The 19,933-nt window shown below is 34.8% G+C and overlaps 1 protein-coding gene across 1 annotated transcript in view; it reads left to right on the forward strand.

The window, feature by feature from the left end:
- Positions 1-19,933, forward strand: part of SUGT1 (SGT1 homolog, MIS12 kinetochore complex assembly cochaperone) — a 40,533-nt gene that overhangs the window by 10,002 nt on the left and 10,598 nt on the right. Inside the window, exons 6-12 of the mRNA XM_055335719.1 lie at positions 700-770; positions 3,676-3,729; positions 4,183-4,199; positions 6,704-6,738; positions 8,351-8,447; positions 9,221-9,328; positions 18,688-18,778. Of these exons, the coding sequence (XP_055191694.1) occupies positions 700-770; positions 3,676-3,729; positions 4,183-4,199; positions 6,704-6,738; positions 8,351-8,447; positions 9,221-9,328; positions 18,688-18,778 (473 nt within the window). The remainder of the gene's footprint in view (positions 1-699; positions 771-3,675; positions 3,730-4,182; positions 4,200-6,703; positions 6,739-8,350; positions 8,448-9,220; positions 9,329-18,687; positions 18,779-19,933) is intronic.

The following is a 19,933-nucleotide window of genomic DNA, read 5'->3' on the forward strand; positions in this document are numbered from 1 at the left end:
ATAGAGGGGGGCAGAGACACAGGCAGAGGGAGAAGCAGACTCCATGCCGGGAGCCTGACGCAGGACTCAATCCCCGGACTCAATCCCGGGACTCCAGGATCACACCCTGAGCTCACACTAAACCGCTGAGCCACCCGGGGATCCCCTCAATTTTAAATATAACTTCATACTTCTGTTAATTATAGTAGGTGATAAGAGATACATAGTGTGTTTTAAAATAGTGGCAATTGAAGTAATTACAAGAAATGATGAAACTGATGGATTTCAAGTCTCTTTTTTGTTCATTGTTTGGACTTTACTGTATTTAACTGACTAGAGAACATCTTATTTGTCAGCCAGGCTGGACAGGCTACATTTAATGTTGTGAAAACCGTCTGTGTTCTTTATATCCCAGCTTGTTTCTGTTGCTAATTATAACTTTATTCTTAAGAAACTTCTTTAGTTTCTTAGCATAACTATATTTTGGAATAAGCAAGTGTATACAATTAAAACCAAGAAATTCCTTCTGAAATGAGTTCCAAAATTACATTTTAATGGAAGTTATATTTAATGCTACAATATATTAGAAAACCTCTTGGCTTATTAAAATATACTTAAATATTTCTTTTACCAATTGTGAGTACAAGTATATTTAATTTAGAAAGCCGTTTTGCGTGATCTCACGTGTGTGTGGTATTTGTTTTTAATGTGCTCATGCAGGATATGTGAATACCATGAAAAAAACTATGCTGCTGCTTTAGAAACTTTTATAGAAGGACAGAAATTAGATAGTAAGTATTGGAATTCTCTGTTAATAAACTAATCCATTATTTCTGTGTATTAAATACCATGGCTGAATTTTGTTAGTGTAATCTCAAGTTCATCGTAGAAAGCCAATACCTTTCTTCTTAGGTTTTCTGTTGATTGCAAAATTTGAGTTTACTTAAAACTGATTAAATTGGTCTTTCTTCAGCATTTTTTTCTTTTTTTTTTTCTTTAGCATTTAAATCACAGATGAACTTTATTTACCATTAGAGGTTAAAAACTGTATATAAACCTCCAGTGTGCTTCCTCTACTTAGTCTGGCTTTATATTTTTCTAATTGACAAGTGAAAGTTTAATTTGATTTTCAGAAGTCTGTTCAGTTTAAGTTACTATTCAGATGGCTGAGATAGGAAGTTTTACAACAGATTTTTTTTATTAAGTGAAGTGTCAGCTTGGGTAAGTTGTGATAGGAAGAAACTTGGAGCTTTGAGAGTATTAGGAGTTTTTAATGTCTACTTCAGAAAAGAATATGAAAATTAGTATGGATGTTTGTGCACATGTGTAGAAATTTTAGAGGAGCCAAAAATCAAGAGTCTACAAAATACTGACAAGTTGTAAGTAATCTCATAGACTACATAATTGAAATTGTGTACCATCGTTTATCTTCCTCTAATGATTGAGTCTTATCACAGTTCTCTAGAGCAGTGCTTCCTAAGTAGGGATGATTTTGCTCTCTGGAAGACATTTAGCAATGTCTGAAGAGATTTTTTGATTTTCATGACTGGTGGATGGGAGATGTGCTGTTGATACCTAGTGAGTAGAGGCCTGGGATGCTGGTAAACATCCTACATGGCACAGGATTGTCCCCCACAACAGAGAAGTAGCTGGTCCAAAATAGCAGTAGTGCTGGAGTTGGGAAATTCTCCTCTAAAGTATTGCATGAGTATGTTTTTATATTTTTAGAAATTTTCTGTTGTAATGCTTTGAATATTTGCTTTTCTGCTCTCTACCCGCTTGAGAGAGGACAGTGGGCCCAGCTTTGCAATTAGAATCTCCAAATTAGGAGGGAGTAGTGGTACATAAATAAGTTGGCTATTCAGTTAGCAAGCCAGCATATCTTCACTTTAAGCAAATTCTAAAGAGTCCAGTTATCCTGCACCTTGATACACATTGGAAAGCCTTCAAGAGACATAAATCATTCCATCTTGTAGATTTCTAAACCCTGTTCCTTATTTTTTTTATAGCAATAGAAAGTTTCTCACCTGAATTTTTTCCTTTATTAGTGTCTTACTGCCATTGACTTTTATCCTAGAATTATTTCAGAGTCTGCCTCAAATAGAGGTGCCTGTTTTTCAGTAAAATTGTTTTTATGAATATTTTAATTTAAAGGCAAATTTGTTCTTTAATTTTAAGGAAAATGTATGTTAAACTGTTAGGGTTCTCCTATTACCGGGGTAAACCATTTATAACTTACTATCTTTTATTCCATTTGGTATAATAGGAAGTTTGGTTTTATTTATTAATTTGCATAATACGTTATTCAAATCTATAATTTTTTTTAAAGATTTTATTTATTCAATTGGGACACAAAGAGAGAGGCAGAGACATAGGCAGAGGGAGAAGCAGGCTCCATGCAGGGAGCCCAATGTGGGCCTCGATCCCAGGACCCTGGGATCATGACCTGAGCCAAAGGCAGACACTCAACCACTGAGCCACCAAGGTGGCCTCAAATCTAGGATTTTGATATAATTGTTTCCCCCCAATAGAATGAGAGTGTGTGTGTGTGTGTGTGTGTGTGTGTGTGTGTAGGTATTAGTTAAGGCCTATATAGTTGAATTTCACTTACAAAATACTAGAAAATTTCATTTTAAGAAATTTTTATTTTTCAGTAATCTTGCCTGCAATTTGTTTGAATTTGCAAACTTTTGTTAAGAGTACTTTTAATAATTTTTAACATCATATTGGATTAGACCCTGTGCTGTTTAGATAGATTTATTGTTCTGAGTCTTTAAAGATTAGTAATTTGTTTACGTACACGTTTACATTGTTGTGTCTAAATGTATAGTTCACCATCTGTAGTGTCTTGATTGCCATGGAATTGGGAGATAGGACAGAACTGCACAAAGTGCAAAGGTTTTTTGGTCTTGATTGCCATGGAATCGGGAGATAGGACAGAAATGCACAAAGTGCAAATGTTTTTTGGTCTTGGTAGAAATGGTCTTGGTAAACGGAAAGGCTACTGAGAGAATAGTAGAATAAGTAGGTAGCTGCATTTAGAGAACAAACCTGGGGGTCAGGAGAGGCTTCTAGACCTTGGTCCAGTTGTTTGGTACCAGACTTCCATCCCAACACACTGATGGTTTATTGGGATTCTTTTTTTTTTTTAATTTAAAGATTTTATTTATTCATGAGAGAGACACACAGAGAGAGAAGCAGAGACACAGGCAGAGGGAGAAGCAGGCTCCATGCAGGGACCCCGAAGTGGGACTCGATCCTGGGTCGCCAGGATCACACCCTGGGCTGCAGGTGGCGCTAAACCGCTGCGTCACCACGGCTGCCCGGTGTATTGGGATTCTAATTCAGGTCTGATTCTGTTGTGTGAGAGGAAGCTCCTTTAACAGACAAAGGGTGGGGGAAAATGTAGATTATTTATATTTGGGAACCAGTAAGGTTGACTGTGGTTAAAACCAATTTTTTTTTTTAACTGAAATTCTTCAAGCTGAATACTTAAATGTTAAACGTGTTGGTATGTTTATAATTGTAACATTATGGTTGCTGTAAACTCTGTTAGGATAAGTATTTTTGTCTAATTTTCTGCTGAATTCCCAGTGCCTGAAGCACTGTTTGGAACATGTATATATTCAAGAAGTATTTGTCGAATGACTCTATTAGGTGGTGCAGATGATTGATGATACACTATGTTTTTTCTAGGTGCAGATCCTGATTTCACTGTCTGGATCAAAAAGTGTCAAGAGGCTCAGAATGGTAAATATATAGGTTTTCCATGTCTTTCAATTTTCAAAGAAGTAAATATTTGACATTTTGGATTTAAACAGATTGTTCTAGGGCAGCCCAGGTGGCTCAGAGGTTTAGCTCCACCTTTGGCCCCGGGGTGTGATCCTGGAGACCCTGCATGGAGCCTGCTTCTCCCTCTGCCTCTCTCTCTGTGTCTCTCATGAATAAATAAATAAAATCTTAAAAAAAAAAAAAAGGGAGATTTGAATGGATTTGTTTCACAGTTGTATTACCAGTAAGAAGTTACTGAAGAGTCTTCAATGACTCCAGGATGCAAAATTAAACTATTTTCTTTTATTTGGAATGTATGGAAAATAGGTTTATGTAATCAATAAGTATGTTTGTGCTACAGAAGTCATGTATGTAATTTTGCCTGTAAATCTACTGTTAACTGGAAATGTTTTTCTTTTATGTTTTTAATAGGATCACAGTCTGAGGTGGTAAGTACAAAATTTTTATCCTTCATGTTCTCACTTATAATTTTGCCATATTTACTTGAGACAGGCCTCTGAATGATCTTTCTTTTGCTTAGATCTTGAGCAATTCCGTGTAAATATTTTTTCCTTTAGTAAGTGAAATAATACCATTTTTTGGTGAAATAAATATACAGGTTTATAGTCATAAAAATTACTGGGGTTGTTTAATGTGTGATTCAAGTTGATTTGGCATATTTTAGTATGGTCAGGGTGGTTACTTTTTATCTTTTCCTTGCTGAAAAGTCCTCACATTTAGGTTTAAGGTCTGCCTTGGAAGCACTTTCAGGATTTATCATGGTGTACTAAGAACACAAAAGTAAAGTAAAATTTGGAAATGTTTATCACTGTCCAATTCAGTTTCACATTTGTTATTTTGGACATGAAGATTTCCAAGTCTTTTCAGTTATTATAAACTATGGTGGAGTTGGGATCCCTGGGTGGCGCAGCAGTTTGGCGCCTGCCTTTGGCCCGGGGCGCGATCCTGGAGACCCGGGATCGAATCCCACATCGGGCTCCCGGTGCATGGAGCCTGCTTCTCCCTCTGCCTGTGTCTCTGCCTCTCTCTCTCTGTGACTATCATAAATTAAAAAAAAAAAAAAAATTCAAACTATGGTGGAGTTGAAAGTTGATTTTTTTTTTTTTTAACCGATTAGGTTTATATATAACACACATAGTTACATTATGGCTAGTGGTTTTTAGCAATGATCATGTGAAATTCAGTCAGGAGATAATGTGTGTAGTCTTTATGAGTGGTTACTTAACCTATTTGGATCTCTTTGTGTCTGAAGATGATTGACATCTTTTTCTTCTAGAATTACATTGTGACACTGAGAAACTCTTTTATTTGCGCTTGCTTCATTTATAAACTGGCCCAATAGAGCTAATCTACTTCAGGCAGGTTGTTGTGAGCATCAGGCCAGAAATGTTTATATATAGTGATTGGAGTTTTGAACATCACCAAAAGTGAACCCTGCCTCTTATCCCTGTACCTCAAAGGCTTGTCCATAGTCCTAAGGATGATGGATGAGGGAAGTATTTAAAAGTTGGCTTCCTTTGGAGTACCTGGGTGGCTCAGTTGGTTAAGCGTCAGACTCCTGATGTAGGCTCAGGTCATGATCTCAGGGTCATGAAATCCAACTCTGTGTCAGGATCCATGCTTAGTGCAGAGTCTTATTGTCCCGCCTACCTCCCCCCCCAAATAAATAAATAAAATCTTTAAATACATAAATAAAAGTTGGCTTCCTTTGCCTGCAGGTTTTTTTTTTTTTTTTTTTTTTTTTTTAGGTCTTAAATAGTATTATATTTGGGATTGGAACTATTTCTGAAAACAACAGAATAGCATTTGAATGGTACTTTGTCTAGTAACACAAACAGCTGTTTAGCCACAGTGAATTTTGTTATTGCTGTGGTTCACACTAGTTTAATCTTTGTACCAAGGTGAACTGGAATAGTCTGTTCTAGTCATTATCTCTACTTGATCACTTGGATTCAGGTATTTCTCAGTGGTTAACACTGGAGAGTAATTCTGAGTTAGACTCAAATGGGTAGATGGGTTTTATTATCTTCTTCTAAATTTCATCTCTTTCCTATCATTTAGGGACAACTTAGAGGTCACTTACGACTCAGGGCAAGTTCTTTAATAAGTCTTAACTGGTACATGTGTAGTTTAGGAAAGTAGGTATTGACCAAGAGCTGTTTCTTGATGGATGATGTAGAATGTTGCCGAGAGACCATAAATGGAGTAAGGTGTTATCTGGAAGGCACCATGGAAATGTTCCTTCATACGTTCCAGAGTAGCGTTTGATGCCACTGTTAAGTCTGAAGGTTATATACTGTTTCTAAAAAATGTTTTTTTTTTTTAAATGGCATTGTTATTTTTAGTGTAGAGAGACTTGGAACTCGACTTTTAAATGTAGCCTTTTCCAGTCTTCCCCTTAGAAAGCTTTTTGGGTTGTATTTATTTTTATGTTATTTTATTTTTTACTTCAATTTCGTTAACATATAGTGTATTGTTAGTTTCAGAGGTAGAATTTAGTGATTCATCAGTTGTGTACAACACCCAGTGCTCATTCCATCAAGTGCCCTAGTTAATGCCCAGCACTCAGTGCTCCATCCCCCTCTCCACCTCCCCTCTAGCAACCCTCAGTTTGTTACCTATAGTTAAGAGTCTATATGGTTTGTTTTCCTGTTTTCATCTTATTTTTACTTCCCTATTTGCTTTTATTTTAGAAGAAAAATCTTTTTTGAAGTTTTAATTCCTAAAATTATAAAAAATGTTGAACATTCTAATATTTTGTGAAGGCTAGTATTATTTAGCAATTAATGGATACCGTGCTTTGTTTTTGAGGAATATTTTCATGTAATTACTCCATATCAAAGTAACCATAGCACTGCGTAAATTAACAATACGTGCATTTTAATACACAGTTGCTAATTTGTAAAAATTTCTTTCAACTTGCCAAAATCAGTCTGATTCTCAAAGGACTCATCAGTCAAAAATCAAGTAAGTGTTTCTTCTTCATAAAATAATGTATAATAAATATGCCCAAAGGGAAAAATCCTGTTCTTTAATAATAATAAGCAAGTCCTTATCCTGTGATTTTCAGTGGTTTTTAGTTTTTTTTAGAAATTGTGTTTAGCTTGGAAAAACTAATTCTAAGGCTGTTTACTGATTGATATTAGTGTTTATATTAAGGTTAAATTCAAATCACTTCTCCATTTTAAAGTTGCTTCATCTGGTTCCATATTATATCACCTTTCCATGTATGGCAAGAACCTCTTCCAGTTATTACATGGGTAAATTAGTAGTAGGATTGTCAAATTGTAACTACCTTTTATATTTTAGAGTAAATTTTTAATAGAGTAAGTCTACATGAGTTGATAGTGACTGTTGCTTAAGGCAGCAGGGTAATGAGTTTAGCATCTAGCAAATATTTGAATTTATTTTTAATTATTCCTTAGCCATGTGTACAACTTGTATTCTTAGGACTGTAATAGAAAAAAACACAAGGCATTGATCTGGAGCTTTACATCCTTACTGAATTTCAGAGGGAAACAGATTCTTAAAGTTCATTTCTTTAATCAAGGTGCATTTTAATTACCTAAAATGGCTTGGAAATGTTAAAACAGAACTACCTATTCGTGCTCTTTCTGGAGAGATTTAGGGTGACTTTCCAAGTACCAAGTAGACAAGGAACTTTGACTAGCTTGGTAGCAGGAGCAGGTGTAGAACACAAACATCAAGTAATAATTACGGTGTTTGGAGCATAAAATTATCCAAAATTGATTTAATACTGTTATTGTGTACCAGGCATTGTGGTTAGTCCTAGAAATATAATAGTGGCAGGATAGATAAGTGGCTTTACCTCATGGCATTTATAATCTAATATAGTCACATTTGAAAGTGAGGATCCCTACATTTTTAGAGCCTTCTGTTGGAAAGATACACATAATTAGAATCTCCAGGCACATTAGTTTTCCCATGTACCTTGAGACCGAAAGAAGATACTATATTTAATGTTTTGCCTGGCCAGAGTGAGTTAAATTTTAAGTTATTTTAATTTTAGCTCATTTGCTTCTGTTCCCCGTGTTCAGGGCTGTTGGCCCTAGCTAGCTTCAATTAAGAGATTTTTGGAGTGTGGAGTCCAGCTGACCTGGTTCTGGTGTAACACCTGCCGCTGATTGACGGATTGCTTTGCTCTTCTGGGCTTTTCATCTGTAAAAAAGGGATAGAAGTGCTTTTTCTTAGTATTAAGTTGAAATGAAAGTGTAATGCTATTAATGGTATAACAGCTGTTAAGAGTAAATTTCATCTTCAGCATTAGCTTAAGCACAATATTAGAGATATCAATCAGAACCCAGAAAACCATGTATGTATTTAAGTCTCCTGGAAAGGTTTGAGGCATCATACCCTACTGTTCTTTTTCATTAGTACAGATCAAAGAAAATTAGTTATATAAAACTGTTTCTGTGACTCACTATCTGCTTTGCTAATTTGTTCCTCAAGGTGGAGCTCTTGTTGTTTATCAGACTGTAGTTTTTAATCTTGTCAAAATGTAAAGCAGCAACTTTAAGAAAATTAGATGTTCTGAGGTGTTTTTTTTCTTTTTTAATAGGTATGACTGGTATCAAACAGAATCTCAAGTAATCATTACACTTATGATCAAGAATGTTCAGAAGAATAATGTAAATGTGGAATTTTCAGAAAAAGAGGTTATTATAATCTTTGAACCATTTTTTTTTGTTTTGAGATTAAATACTTTTATTTGCAAATATAGTATATTGCAAAATAGTCTATAGCAGTATATCAGATATATCATTTCTTCCTGAGACATAGAGAATGCTGATGAAGATCTGAAGCATTGCTTTTCAGCTTGAATGATTTTACATTTTGAGACTAAAGTATACTGTAGATTATAGCTAGATGTTTGTTTTCTTTTTCTTTAGATTTAAAATTCAAAGGAGAATTTGGTTGATAAATATTAAAGACATTAGTAAGATATATGATTTGGCTACATTTGTGTGGTATACTTTATGAAAAAGGTCTTATTTGTTGTATGATTTATAGGTCTTTAGAATTTACTTAACCACATTAAATTAGTGTGACTTTAATAACTTGTTTTTTTAGCATTTGGTAGAAAACTTTAATGATGCTTTAGTGGTAGAAGTGTTTTGCATATGAATACTTTCTCTTTTGTTATAAATTGTATTGTTTTGCTCTTATATCTTAAGTTTTCTAGAGACTTAAATGTTAAATACATGTTTGAAACATACTATTTTCTGCTTATTTACTTATGTCTGTGAGAATCCATGTAAAGGATATCAGGTAGGAAGGATGGTTTTCCATTTTTTAAATCTGATAGTCCATATAAAGTGTTTAAAGTAATCTGCAGTGGTATTGAAATTCTGTAATTATGTTCAGTGTAAGTATTTTATGTCTCATTATATAAATTTATGAACTGTGCTGCTAATTTTGTATTTATTAGTTGTCTGCTTTGGTGAAACTTCCTTCTGGAGAGGATTACAATTTGAAACTGAGACTTCTTCATCCTATAATACCAGAACAGAGCACATTTAAAGTACTTTCAACAAAGGTAAGACAATTTTTAAAGAGTCGTCAGTAGTGAGGGCATCTGGCTGGCTCTGTTTTAAAAGCATAAACTCTCGATCTTGGGGTCATGAGTTCAAACCCCCCATCGGGTATAGAGATTACTTAAAAGTGAGTAAAAGAGTTGTCAGTAGTAGTATTTTAAATATATAGAAATATTGGTCAACTAATCACCCATGTGATTATAAGCCTATAGATCCTTTTAAGCACATATCTTCAAATTCAAAGGGACAGGTAAATAAGGACCATAAATTTTGAGTAACAGTTTTCCCCTCCCTATATTCTAGGGCAATGGAATGTAAAAATCAATTTAACCTCAATAGTGTTTGTATACTTAGATTGGTATAATATTTATTGAAGAGGTTTTCAAAAAAGATGAAAGCCTCTTTTTAAGATTTGATACCAACAATGTTCTTCTCTTGAACTTGTCTATTTGTACGTACAAATACTTTGTCACCCTGCCTTCACACAAAAATATGAACTACTATGAAGAGGAATCTGCTCTTTGTTTTTTAACTAAGCTGAATTTTAGAATACTTTGTTATGATAGAATAATGAATATAATTTAAATTACATTTTAAGTAATTATATAACTTTTAGATTTCTTTATATTTTCAAAAAGAAGTAAAATATGCAATAGAATTAAAATTCATGTAACGTTTTAAATAGTGATCAAAAGATGCAGATAGTGTAATTAAGTTGGACAAGTACTCAGTTGAAAAATAAAAAAATCTGACTCTGGCTCTTTGCTTGCCTTATAAATTTAGACTAGTTACAAAATTATTATAGGACTAAATTTCACTCTTTAAAAATGAGAGATACGGACTAAGTGAGCTCTGAAATTTTTCATTCATAAAATTGTATGAAGGTGTATAATGAATTAATAACAACAGATGATATAAGTGGACTTTTTTCATCACTACACCTTCTTTATACAAATGTCTTACAACATTTTATGTTAGTAACTATTGAGTTTTAGTTCTAAGGATGTGTGAATTTTCCTATCCTAGAATAGATTCAGGATTGGCCCGTGTATGGGAGGATTTCATAGCTGGGCCTACAGAAAGAAGACGATACCTGCAGAGCATTTGAGCACAAGTGCAAAGTTAAGAAGTGGTAGTTTTTTGCATCTAGTTAGAAGTGATTTGGCCACTTACTGATTTGAAGATTATAAAGTACAGCGCTGTTAAATTATGAGTGGAGAGAAGAAACTGTTGTTTGGATGATAGAAAGTGAGAAAAAGGGATAAAATCTTAAGGCAGATTTTAGTCTTACTGACCCCATCCACATAGTGTAGAATTTGTTTAACAAAAGAAGTGTAAATAATCAACCACAAAACTCTAGCTAGATTTGAGAGGTCAGAAAATTATGAGTTTGGCATTTTTGTACATATTTTTATCAACAGGTTGTTAATGCGTGTTCTTTTGAAGTAGTTTAAATGGAAACTGATTAATGTGACTAGATTGTAAATGACTTAAAAACGTGTGTGTTACTCATCTAATTTATGGACAAATAGAATGTGGTGATAAATGCACAAGTCTGTGTGGCTAGAATTTTGGATGTTAACAAAGCCCTGTTATCTCTCATTCTTTATTCTTTGACTCTTGAGTGCTTGTTGATTCAAATCATTCTGCCCCTCTGCTGTATTCCTAGTTGCTGTTTTGTCCCTTTCTTCTTTCTTTAAGTGCAACATAATAACTACTTTACTTTTTTGTATAGTAGTTTATGTAAACATTTTATTTCTCTTGCATTTAGTCTGTGAGGATAAGAAGCATATCATATTTGTGTGTTTATATGCTCCAAAAAAGAATGCTCCAGTTAACTCTACAAACAATGAGTAATTTTTTCGTATAAGTATGTTCCATGGGCACCTACGTAGCTCACTTGGTTAAGTGTCTGCCTTTCAGCTCAGGTCATGATTCTGGGGTCCTGGGATCAAGCTTAGTGGAGCTCCCTGCTTATTGGAGAGGCTGTTTCTCCCGCTCCCTGCCCCCACCACATTCTCTTTCTCTCTCAAACAAATAAATCTTTAAAAAAAAAAAAAAGTGTTGCATTTGCTAAATATATGCCTAGCCCTGTGCATTGTACAGTTGAAATAATTGTACTTAATTTTATCTTAAAAGGAATGAAAGTTTTGAATCTTTTTTCATACAGCTTAGATTGTTATAATACTGAAAATATTTTGTGGGTTACTGAGGCTTACTTAGTGATGATGCTAAGAGAAAAAGTAATTTACTCTTCATGTGTATTCATGTCTTGACTCCTTTATGTGAGAAGAAGATGATTCTGCTTAGAAAAGTCTGCTTAAAATTAGAGATTCTGTAAAATCTGTGCTTTTTAAAGTGGCTATTTCTTTGCTCTGAGAATCCATTTTTTTTCTTTTCCATACTCAAGGTTGAATAAATGTTGCATATTCATGTATAATCATTAGTTAAGTGTTATTACTTTAAGTGAAATATAATTTGCCATGAAAATAAGATATGTAGGACTCTTAATGAAATAGCATTTCTTAATCAAATATTTTACAATGTCCTATATATGTTTTTCCAAGTCAGAATTCATATTTTTTTTCAGTACCTCTGATAGTTATTTCTACCTTTTTATTGAATACCAGCTTTAATATCTGCCTCTTAATTCATTTTTTTTTTTAAAGATTTTATTCATGAGAGACACAGAGAGAGAGGCAGAGACACAGGCAGAGGGAGAAGCAGGCTTCTTCATGCAGGGAGCCTGACGTGGGACTGGATCCTGGGTCTCCAGGATCAGGCCCTGGGCCGAAGGTGGTGCTAAACTTCTGAGCCACCCGGGCTGCCCTTAATTCATTTTCTTTATTAAGAAACTGTAGTGTTCCTTTTGTTCTGTCTTGTTAATTTCATGACACTATACTCACAATCGCAGGATTATAACTTCAATGACGGCGATGCTATGAAATAATTCATTTTAAAGAATATTTACTCAAAAATTAGAATTTTCAAAATCCTTTGGAGTAAATTCACTCTTGTAGAAGTGTTCTTCGGGGCATCTGGCTGGATCAGTTGGTGGATTGTGTGACTCTCAGTCTCAGGGTTGTGGGTTCAAGTCCCACATGGGTGTAGAGATTATTTAAAAATAAAATAAAAAAAGAAATGATCTTCTATTCCTAATTTTAGTCAAAGCAATATTTTTGTATTATATCTATATAAAACACAAAGGCTTTTAACTGGAATTGTGGGAAGTAAAATGTGTGTCTTTACTTGGAGACAATAGCTCCCTTCTCCCCTCTTAACTAAGTAAAATTTGAGAAGTTTTAGAGTGAATTCCTTTTCTTAATATTCATAGAAAGATCCTGATGATGATGATGTGATAGAGTTGGAGAATCTGGGCAGGATACTACTGCTTTTTTAAACAGATGTAGGGGTTTTGGGATTGCTTTATATCTTTTTTTTTTTTAAGGTTTTTTAAATTTATTTTAGAGGGAACACATGTGAGCAGGGGGGAGAGGCCTGGAGGGAGGGAGAGAGAATCCCTAGTGGACTCCACACTAAGTGCAGAGCCTAACTCAGGGCTCAGTTGTGTGAACCTGAGATCATGATCGAAGCTGAAAATCAGGAGTCAGATGCTTAACTGATTGAGCCACTCTGGTGCCCCATGTTTTTTGTCTTCTTGATACAGTGGTGAAGGTAATAGGCTTTTTTTTTTTTTTTTTTGATAAGTAAGTAGTTCCCAATAATCTACAAATTGTTTTTGAAGTATATTCTTGCTACCTTCTGTACTAAGCATATTTATATATTTTCTTTTTTTTAATTTTTATTTATTTATGATAGTGGGGGGGGGCAGAGACATAGGCAGAGGGAGAAGCAGGCTCCATGCACCAGGAGCCCGATGTGGGATTAGATCCCGGGTCTCCAGGATCGCGCCCTGGGCCAAAGGCAGGTGCCAAACCGCTGCGCCACCCAGGGATCCCATATATTTTCAAAAGAAAAGGATTTTACTGTAAATACAGTGTCTATAGCTGTCTTTTTATTTTAGTTTTTAAAGATTTTGTTTATTTGACACAGAGCAAGCATCCCTGCACAAGCAGGAGGAGTGGCAGAGAGAAGCAGGCTTCTGAGCAGAGAGCCCAATGCAGAGCTCGATCCCAGGACGCTGGGATCTCAGCAGTTAGCTGACTGAGCCTCCCAGGCACCCTTATAGCTTTCTTTTTAAATTTAGCTGTACGTTTTGGATAATTTTTTTTTTAAGATTTTACTTATTTATTTATCAGAGACAGAGAGAGAATGGCAGAGACATAGGCAGAGGGAGAAGCAGGCTCTCTGCAGGAGCCCAATGTGGGACTCGATCCGAACCCCAGGATCACGCCCTGAGTCAAAGGCAGATGCTCAACCACTGAGCCACCCAGGTGTCCCACATTTTGGATAATTTGTTTCATGCTTAAGTATTCTACAACAAATATTTTAACTGTCTGCACTTTATTTAGCCAGACCCATACTGTTTGACCTGTGCAGAATTGTAGTAGGTAACTGTTGTGACTGCTGTGTATTAGCCCATGTAATCCTCACAAATACTGCCTGATGTGTAGGTATTTTTATCATCTATTTACAGGTATAAACTGAACCCAGAGATGTTAAATAATTTGTCCAGATTTTTTAGCTAATTATAATGATGAAGATAATGGTAATAGCAGTCAGTTATTTGCCAGACACAGTGTTCTGTTCTTTTCATAGATGGTTTTATTTAACCCTTGTAAGTGTATGTGCTGCTGAAGCGAGCACTCGTTTAACCCTCATAAGAACCCTAAATGAAGTAGACCCTATTAATCACTTTTTATGGGAAAAATAGAGGCTCAGTGAGATTAGTTACTTGTTTGTGGTCGTATTTCCAATAAGTAGCACCTATTTATGACTCTTCACTGAAATTACACAATTGATAGTTTTTGTCTTGTTTTCAACCTCTGCTTATTTCTCAGGAAATAAGTAAAACTTCTGGCAGTAAAATACTTCCAGCAAGTTGCATATCTTATCTGTCTCATCTGTAAAATATGGATGATAATCTCCTTTTTTTATAGGATTGTTCTATTAAGTGAGGTGATGTACATGAAGCATGCAAGGTATATAATAGTGCTCAATAAATATTACTGCTATTATTATTTTATCCTGATTACTTAAATTTTTATTCTGGTTATAAATCCAATGAATGAATATCATAGAAAATTTGGAAAAATACAAAAGAGCTGAGAAAGTAATCATTCATTCTCACTACTAATGACATATGGCCTAGTTCCAGGAAGCTAGACTATTTTCCTGTATTGAGATCTTTCGCTACAGGTGATATATAGTGCAATTTTTTGTTTATGGGAATATCTCTTCTCATTACTTTCTTTAAGAAGAAGAGAGTCTGGGACACCTAGGTGGCTGAGTGGTTGAGTGTCTGCCTTCAGCTCAGGGTGTGATCTCAGAGTTCTGGGATTGAGTCCAACATTGGGCTCCCTGCTGAAAGCCTACATCTCTCTCTGTGGTCTGTTTCTTTCTGTGTCTCTAATGAATAAATAAGTAAAATCTTAAAAAAAAAAAAAAGAACAGTATTTGTATTCTTATATGTATTATCACAGTGCCTGGTCCAGAGTAGGCTCTCAGTAAATATTTGAATTGTGATATTAGAACTTGGGTGAGATTTCAGCTTTTTGTCATTAATTACTGTCTTCTGCATTTTAAAAAATGACTAAAATGATTTGAGCATAAAAATAAAAATGGTCAATGTGCAGTATGGCTTTAGGAAGACCGAGTTTACTCTTTTCAGATGAAGCAGTTAGATGCAGCCATTAAGTGTGCAAAGAGCTGAGTAGGAGAACATTGGGAAAATTACATCCTAAAGGTCAGAAACAATTACTTAATGACTATAGCCTTGAAAGAGATGGCTGTCAAAACTTTGCCAGAAGAAAAAGGAGTTTAGCAGTAAACTGCCACAGCTCTCTATCTAGTCTCTGAGAAAGATGTCTTCACTGTCAATCTGGCAATAAGTGGGAGCTTTACCCCTCTCCAAAGAAGGTGGTGTCTGGATGCCATTGTCCCTTTTGGAGTAATGGCTTCCTTTTAAATCTGAAATTTGAAGTATATATTAAATATAAAAAGTAAAAAAAAAAATAAAAAAAATAAATATAAAAAGTATTTGTGTAAAGAATTTAGAGGTGGATGGTAGTATGCAAAACATTGAAAAATAATAATCTGGAAGAGCAGGGATTCTTACTAGTAATCTGTGTACTGCTTTGGGATATTATTGAAAACCTTCCTCGTGCATATGTGTGGAACATTCAAACCAAAGTTTTAAGTTAACTTTTAAATGAGTTTTGAGTTAAATGCAAATAGAAAAAGCTTATTAATTGTTGGAATAAAAATATCTGAAATTGGGCTTGTAACTCTAGAGGTACCTGCCAAAGTCATGAAAACTTAAAACTTCATTTTTAAAAGCCTATATAAGCACTGAAAGTGAAATAGGTGTAAAAAAGAAAGTCACAGGAAATTAGTTCCTCCCACTTTTATTTTTTTTAAAAAGCTAATTAAGTGTGGTTTATTATGTGCAGCTATTTTAATGAATGGATTAAATATAATTTTAAGTTCAGGTCAGCTTGTCTCACTCGATTCGGGGTTTTTACTAAGAGCTTTGACTTTGGCCTTACAAAGGCTTCTTTTGTTCATGCTGCACAATTACTCAGGTTATAGTGGCTTTGAGGAGATGTGAATGTTAGTGTCTGCTGCTCTTTAGGCGAAACAAGGAACTTTTTATAGACTTTGTAAGTATAGGAACATGAGGTATGAATATAGGGTGCCCTGAAGCAGAGGTTAGTTAAGGATAGTGTTGATGTACACACTGCTTGCCAAGTCTTTATTTCCAGATGAGTTGAAAAAGGAGCAAGATGCAGTTTTACATTTTAGGGTGATAATATCCCTTTTCAGTAACTGCTTGCTGTGTCATTGCCAGCTATTAGATTTTTGCCCTTTTGACAAATATTCCAGCAATGACAAGTTCAAATTACTGGATTACTATTACTTAATACTGTGTATGAGAAAATATTGGTAGTATTTTATTTTATAAAAATTAGTCATCATTTTAGAGAATTCTAGAGATTATTATAGTTTTATTTAGAATTTAAACACATAAATTACGTTAAAAATACTGTACTTTTGGCCTCTTTCCCAGTGACATTTGTTTCATGGTGTTTTTCATTATGAAAACAGTTTCTTGTTACATTTCTGTGCTAAAGAAAATACATATACTCAGAGATCACACCCCTTCTATATCATCACTTCATGTCTGGTTAAAAGTATTGGCAGATTTCTCTATTAGTCTTTTGTTAAGGTATTTTAAAATGCAAATTTTAAGGATTCTATCACTAAATGCAAGTGGTAGTTTACCAGTAATTGCTAGTTGGAGTGATTTATCTGATTTAAAGGAGTCTCAAAGAACCAGCGTGAATAGGCTTGTCTTTTAGTTACATTTGTCTTTTGATTTTTTTTTCCTATTTACAAAAGTAAGTCCTTTTCTTAGAAAAAAATTAGAATATTCTATTTTTTTTTTTTTTAAAGTATATTCTATTTTGAGGGGCACCTGGGTGGCTGAGTTGGTTGAGCATTTCAACCTAGATTTCAGTTCACACTCTGTGCTGGGTGTGGAGCCTGCTTGGGATTTTCTCTCTGCATCTCCCTAAGCCCCTCCCCCCCGCTCACACTTCTTCTGTCTCTAAATAAGATCTTTTTAAAAAAAAATTCTATTTTGGTTCTTCAATTGTTGCATAATAATTATGTTTAGTAAACTGTAAGTGCTAAAGCACCTGGGTGGCTCAGTTAAGCATCTGCCTTCGGCTCAGGCCATGATCTCAGGGTCTTGGGATTGTAACCCCGAGTCAGGCTTCATGATCAGTGAGGAGTCTGCTTCTCTCTCTTTCTCTGCCTCTGTCCCCCACTTGTGCACGTGCACGCTCTCTCTCAAATAAAATCTTAAAAAAAAAAAAAAACTATAAATGCTGATTTTGCTAGGCTAAAAATGGGAGTGAGCGTATTATTTGAATAAGGAAAACTAAAGGTAGATGAAGGTGCTCTGTGAGTGTCTGTTAGAGTTAAGGATAGACTCTAGGGGACCAGCCTTGATTAGAGAGTTGAAGATGCTCTTAATATTTCATTTTAGTAAGTGAAGCTAGTTTAGCATTCAGAAGCTCTTCGTAGTTTGCCTTACACCTTTTTAATCTGTATTTTTTACTGTTCTAACATAAATCCTAGACGACTTGAGACAAATTGGTCTTGTCTGTACTCCCTGATGTACTGTGTCCTATGAAACCTTAGGGATCCAGTTTTAGGCTGTTCATATTGAGGCTGAAGACCTCTCCCTTCCACCGTTGCAAATGCTTCTGCCCCTCAAAGCTCTTCAAGGTGTGCTGAAACTTTTTCTTTTCACACCTAGATGTGATCTCTGCTAAGTTTTTAGAACATTTATTTGACTCTTGATCAACTTTCTTCTAGTATTTCACCTACCTCCAGATGGTCAAGAACATGTTTCTTTAATATTTAAAAAATCCACCACATCCCTGATGATTACAACTTGCTCATACTGGGTATTTAATAATTATAGAGTGAATGATTGTAAAAATTTTAGCGTTTGTTGTATTATTTTTACACAATGATACCAATCTGTCCACTCTCAAATAGGTTAATACACATGCAAATGTAGTAATTCTTCTATATATTTTTTAATATTTTAAAATTTATTTTAGAGAGTGTGAGCAGGGGGAGGGGCAGAGAGAGGGAGAGAAAGAAAGAGAAGCAGACTCCCTGTTGAGTGTAGAGCCTGGCTAGGGGCTTGATTTCAACAACCAGAGCTGAGATGAAGAGTCAGAGGCCTAACCCACTGAGCCACACAGGCATCCCTGAAGTAATTCCTTTAGATCAGGGTTTCTCAGTAGGGGGCACTGTTGACATTTTGGGATGGAAAATTCTTTTTTGTGGAAAATTCTTTTTATGTTATTGGATGTTTAGTAGTATCCTTAACTCCCTCCCAGGTGTGATGAGCAACGATATCCATAAACATTGCCAAGTCACCCCTGGTTGAGAACAGTGTACTGGAAGAAAAAAGCATATGGATTTCAAGACTTTTAACTATAGCTTATAGTATGTGTATGTTGTTTTTGAAGGGTGGCTTTTAAGTAGGAACAACATGTTTCAAAGTTCTTCGCATTTAACCTTATGTATAATTTAAAGAAGTTATCTCAAGGGCACTATTAATTTTTATAAAATTTTATGACTTAAGGAAATTGCATTTGTTTTTACTGTTCTGTATATTTTACATTGAATAATAAATTTTATTTGGTGTTTCCTCCAGATTGAAATTAAAATGAAAAAGACAGAGGCTGTGAGATGGGAAAAGCTAGAGGGGCAAGGAGATGTGCCTAAACCAAAACAGTTCATAGCAGGTTTGTTTTCTGGCCTTGATGAGCTTTAAATTCGCAATGTTTTATATAGTTGAAGTTAAATAGTAATGAGCATTCTTTCTACTTTCATTATTTATGTTCCCAAGAAAAGGTACATTGAGTGCAATAAGATTGCTCTGTAATGAATACAAATTAGCCTTTCATGTGAAGGTTCTAACTTCTTAAACTCAGAATACAAATGAATAGAAGCAGAAACTCTGAGGGGGTTGGGATTATATTGTTTACCTCCTCAGTGTATGACATTAGTTGGGGGTTGTTTTTGTGTGTTGCCCTTGCCTATTGTTTCTGGGTTGTAAATGAATTAGAGGTTTATTCTGCTGAAATATTTTCCTCCTCTCTCCCTTTTATTTATTCTTTTCTGTTCTATTGATATTGTCAGGTCATTTCCTAGTATTTTGGGGCTTCTAACCCATTTCACTATATTGCTGAAATATCTAACCCATTTTGTTATATTGCTCTTAAAGAGTAAAATACTTAATCTATTTCTATATTACTCTTAAAGAAGTGGTTACAAACAGGTCGTGAAAACCTAAGAAAAGCCTCAGAGAAGAGTGGAAAGCTAGGGTTGGCTGTTTTTATCATGTAAGGAACAGACTGTGTTGTTCAGTTTTAAGCATATGCCAGACAGGTGTTTTTCTAATGAGATAATTAACCTGTTAGATACTCCTAGAACTACACCTAAGAGTGTATTTTATAGCAGTGACCTCATTGATGAAGGAGAGAAATTTCTTTTTGGTTAAATATTCGGATTTGATCACTAAAATGAGTTAACATTGTATTTCAGCTACTTTTAGATTTTTCACTACTTTTTGTAACAGAAAACAATTTCCTTGTGGCATCTTATAGAAAACACTGAGTTAGCCAACAAACTATTCATTTTATTTTTATTTTGAAATAATTTTAGGTGCCCCAGAAGTTACAGAAATGATACAGGTTCTCATATACCTTTCACCTAGCTTCCCTGCATAATAACATCACAACTAGTCTATAGTATAATTAGCAAAACGAGGAAATTGGCATCAACAGATAATTTTTAAGGATTGAAATATTTAAAGTTGGTATTTAAGCTCCTAAGCTTCTGCTTCACAGTTTATTTGAAAGACATAGTAAAGATGTTACGTGCTTCTTTTGGGTCTG

The sequence above is a fragment of the Nyctereutes procyonoides genome, unplaced genomic scaffold, assembly GCF_905146905.1.
Source record: "Nyctereutes procyonoides isolate TBG_1078 unplaced genomic scaffold, NYPRO_anot_genome, whole genome shotgun sequence".
NCBI lineage: Eukaryota > Metazoa > Chordata > Mammalia > Carnivora > Canidae > Nyctereutes > Nyctereutes procyonoides.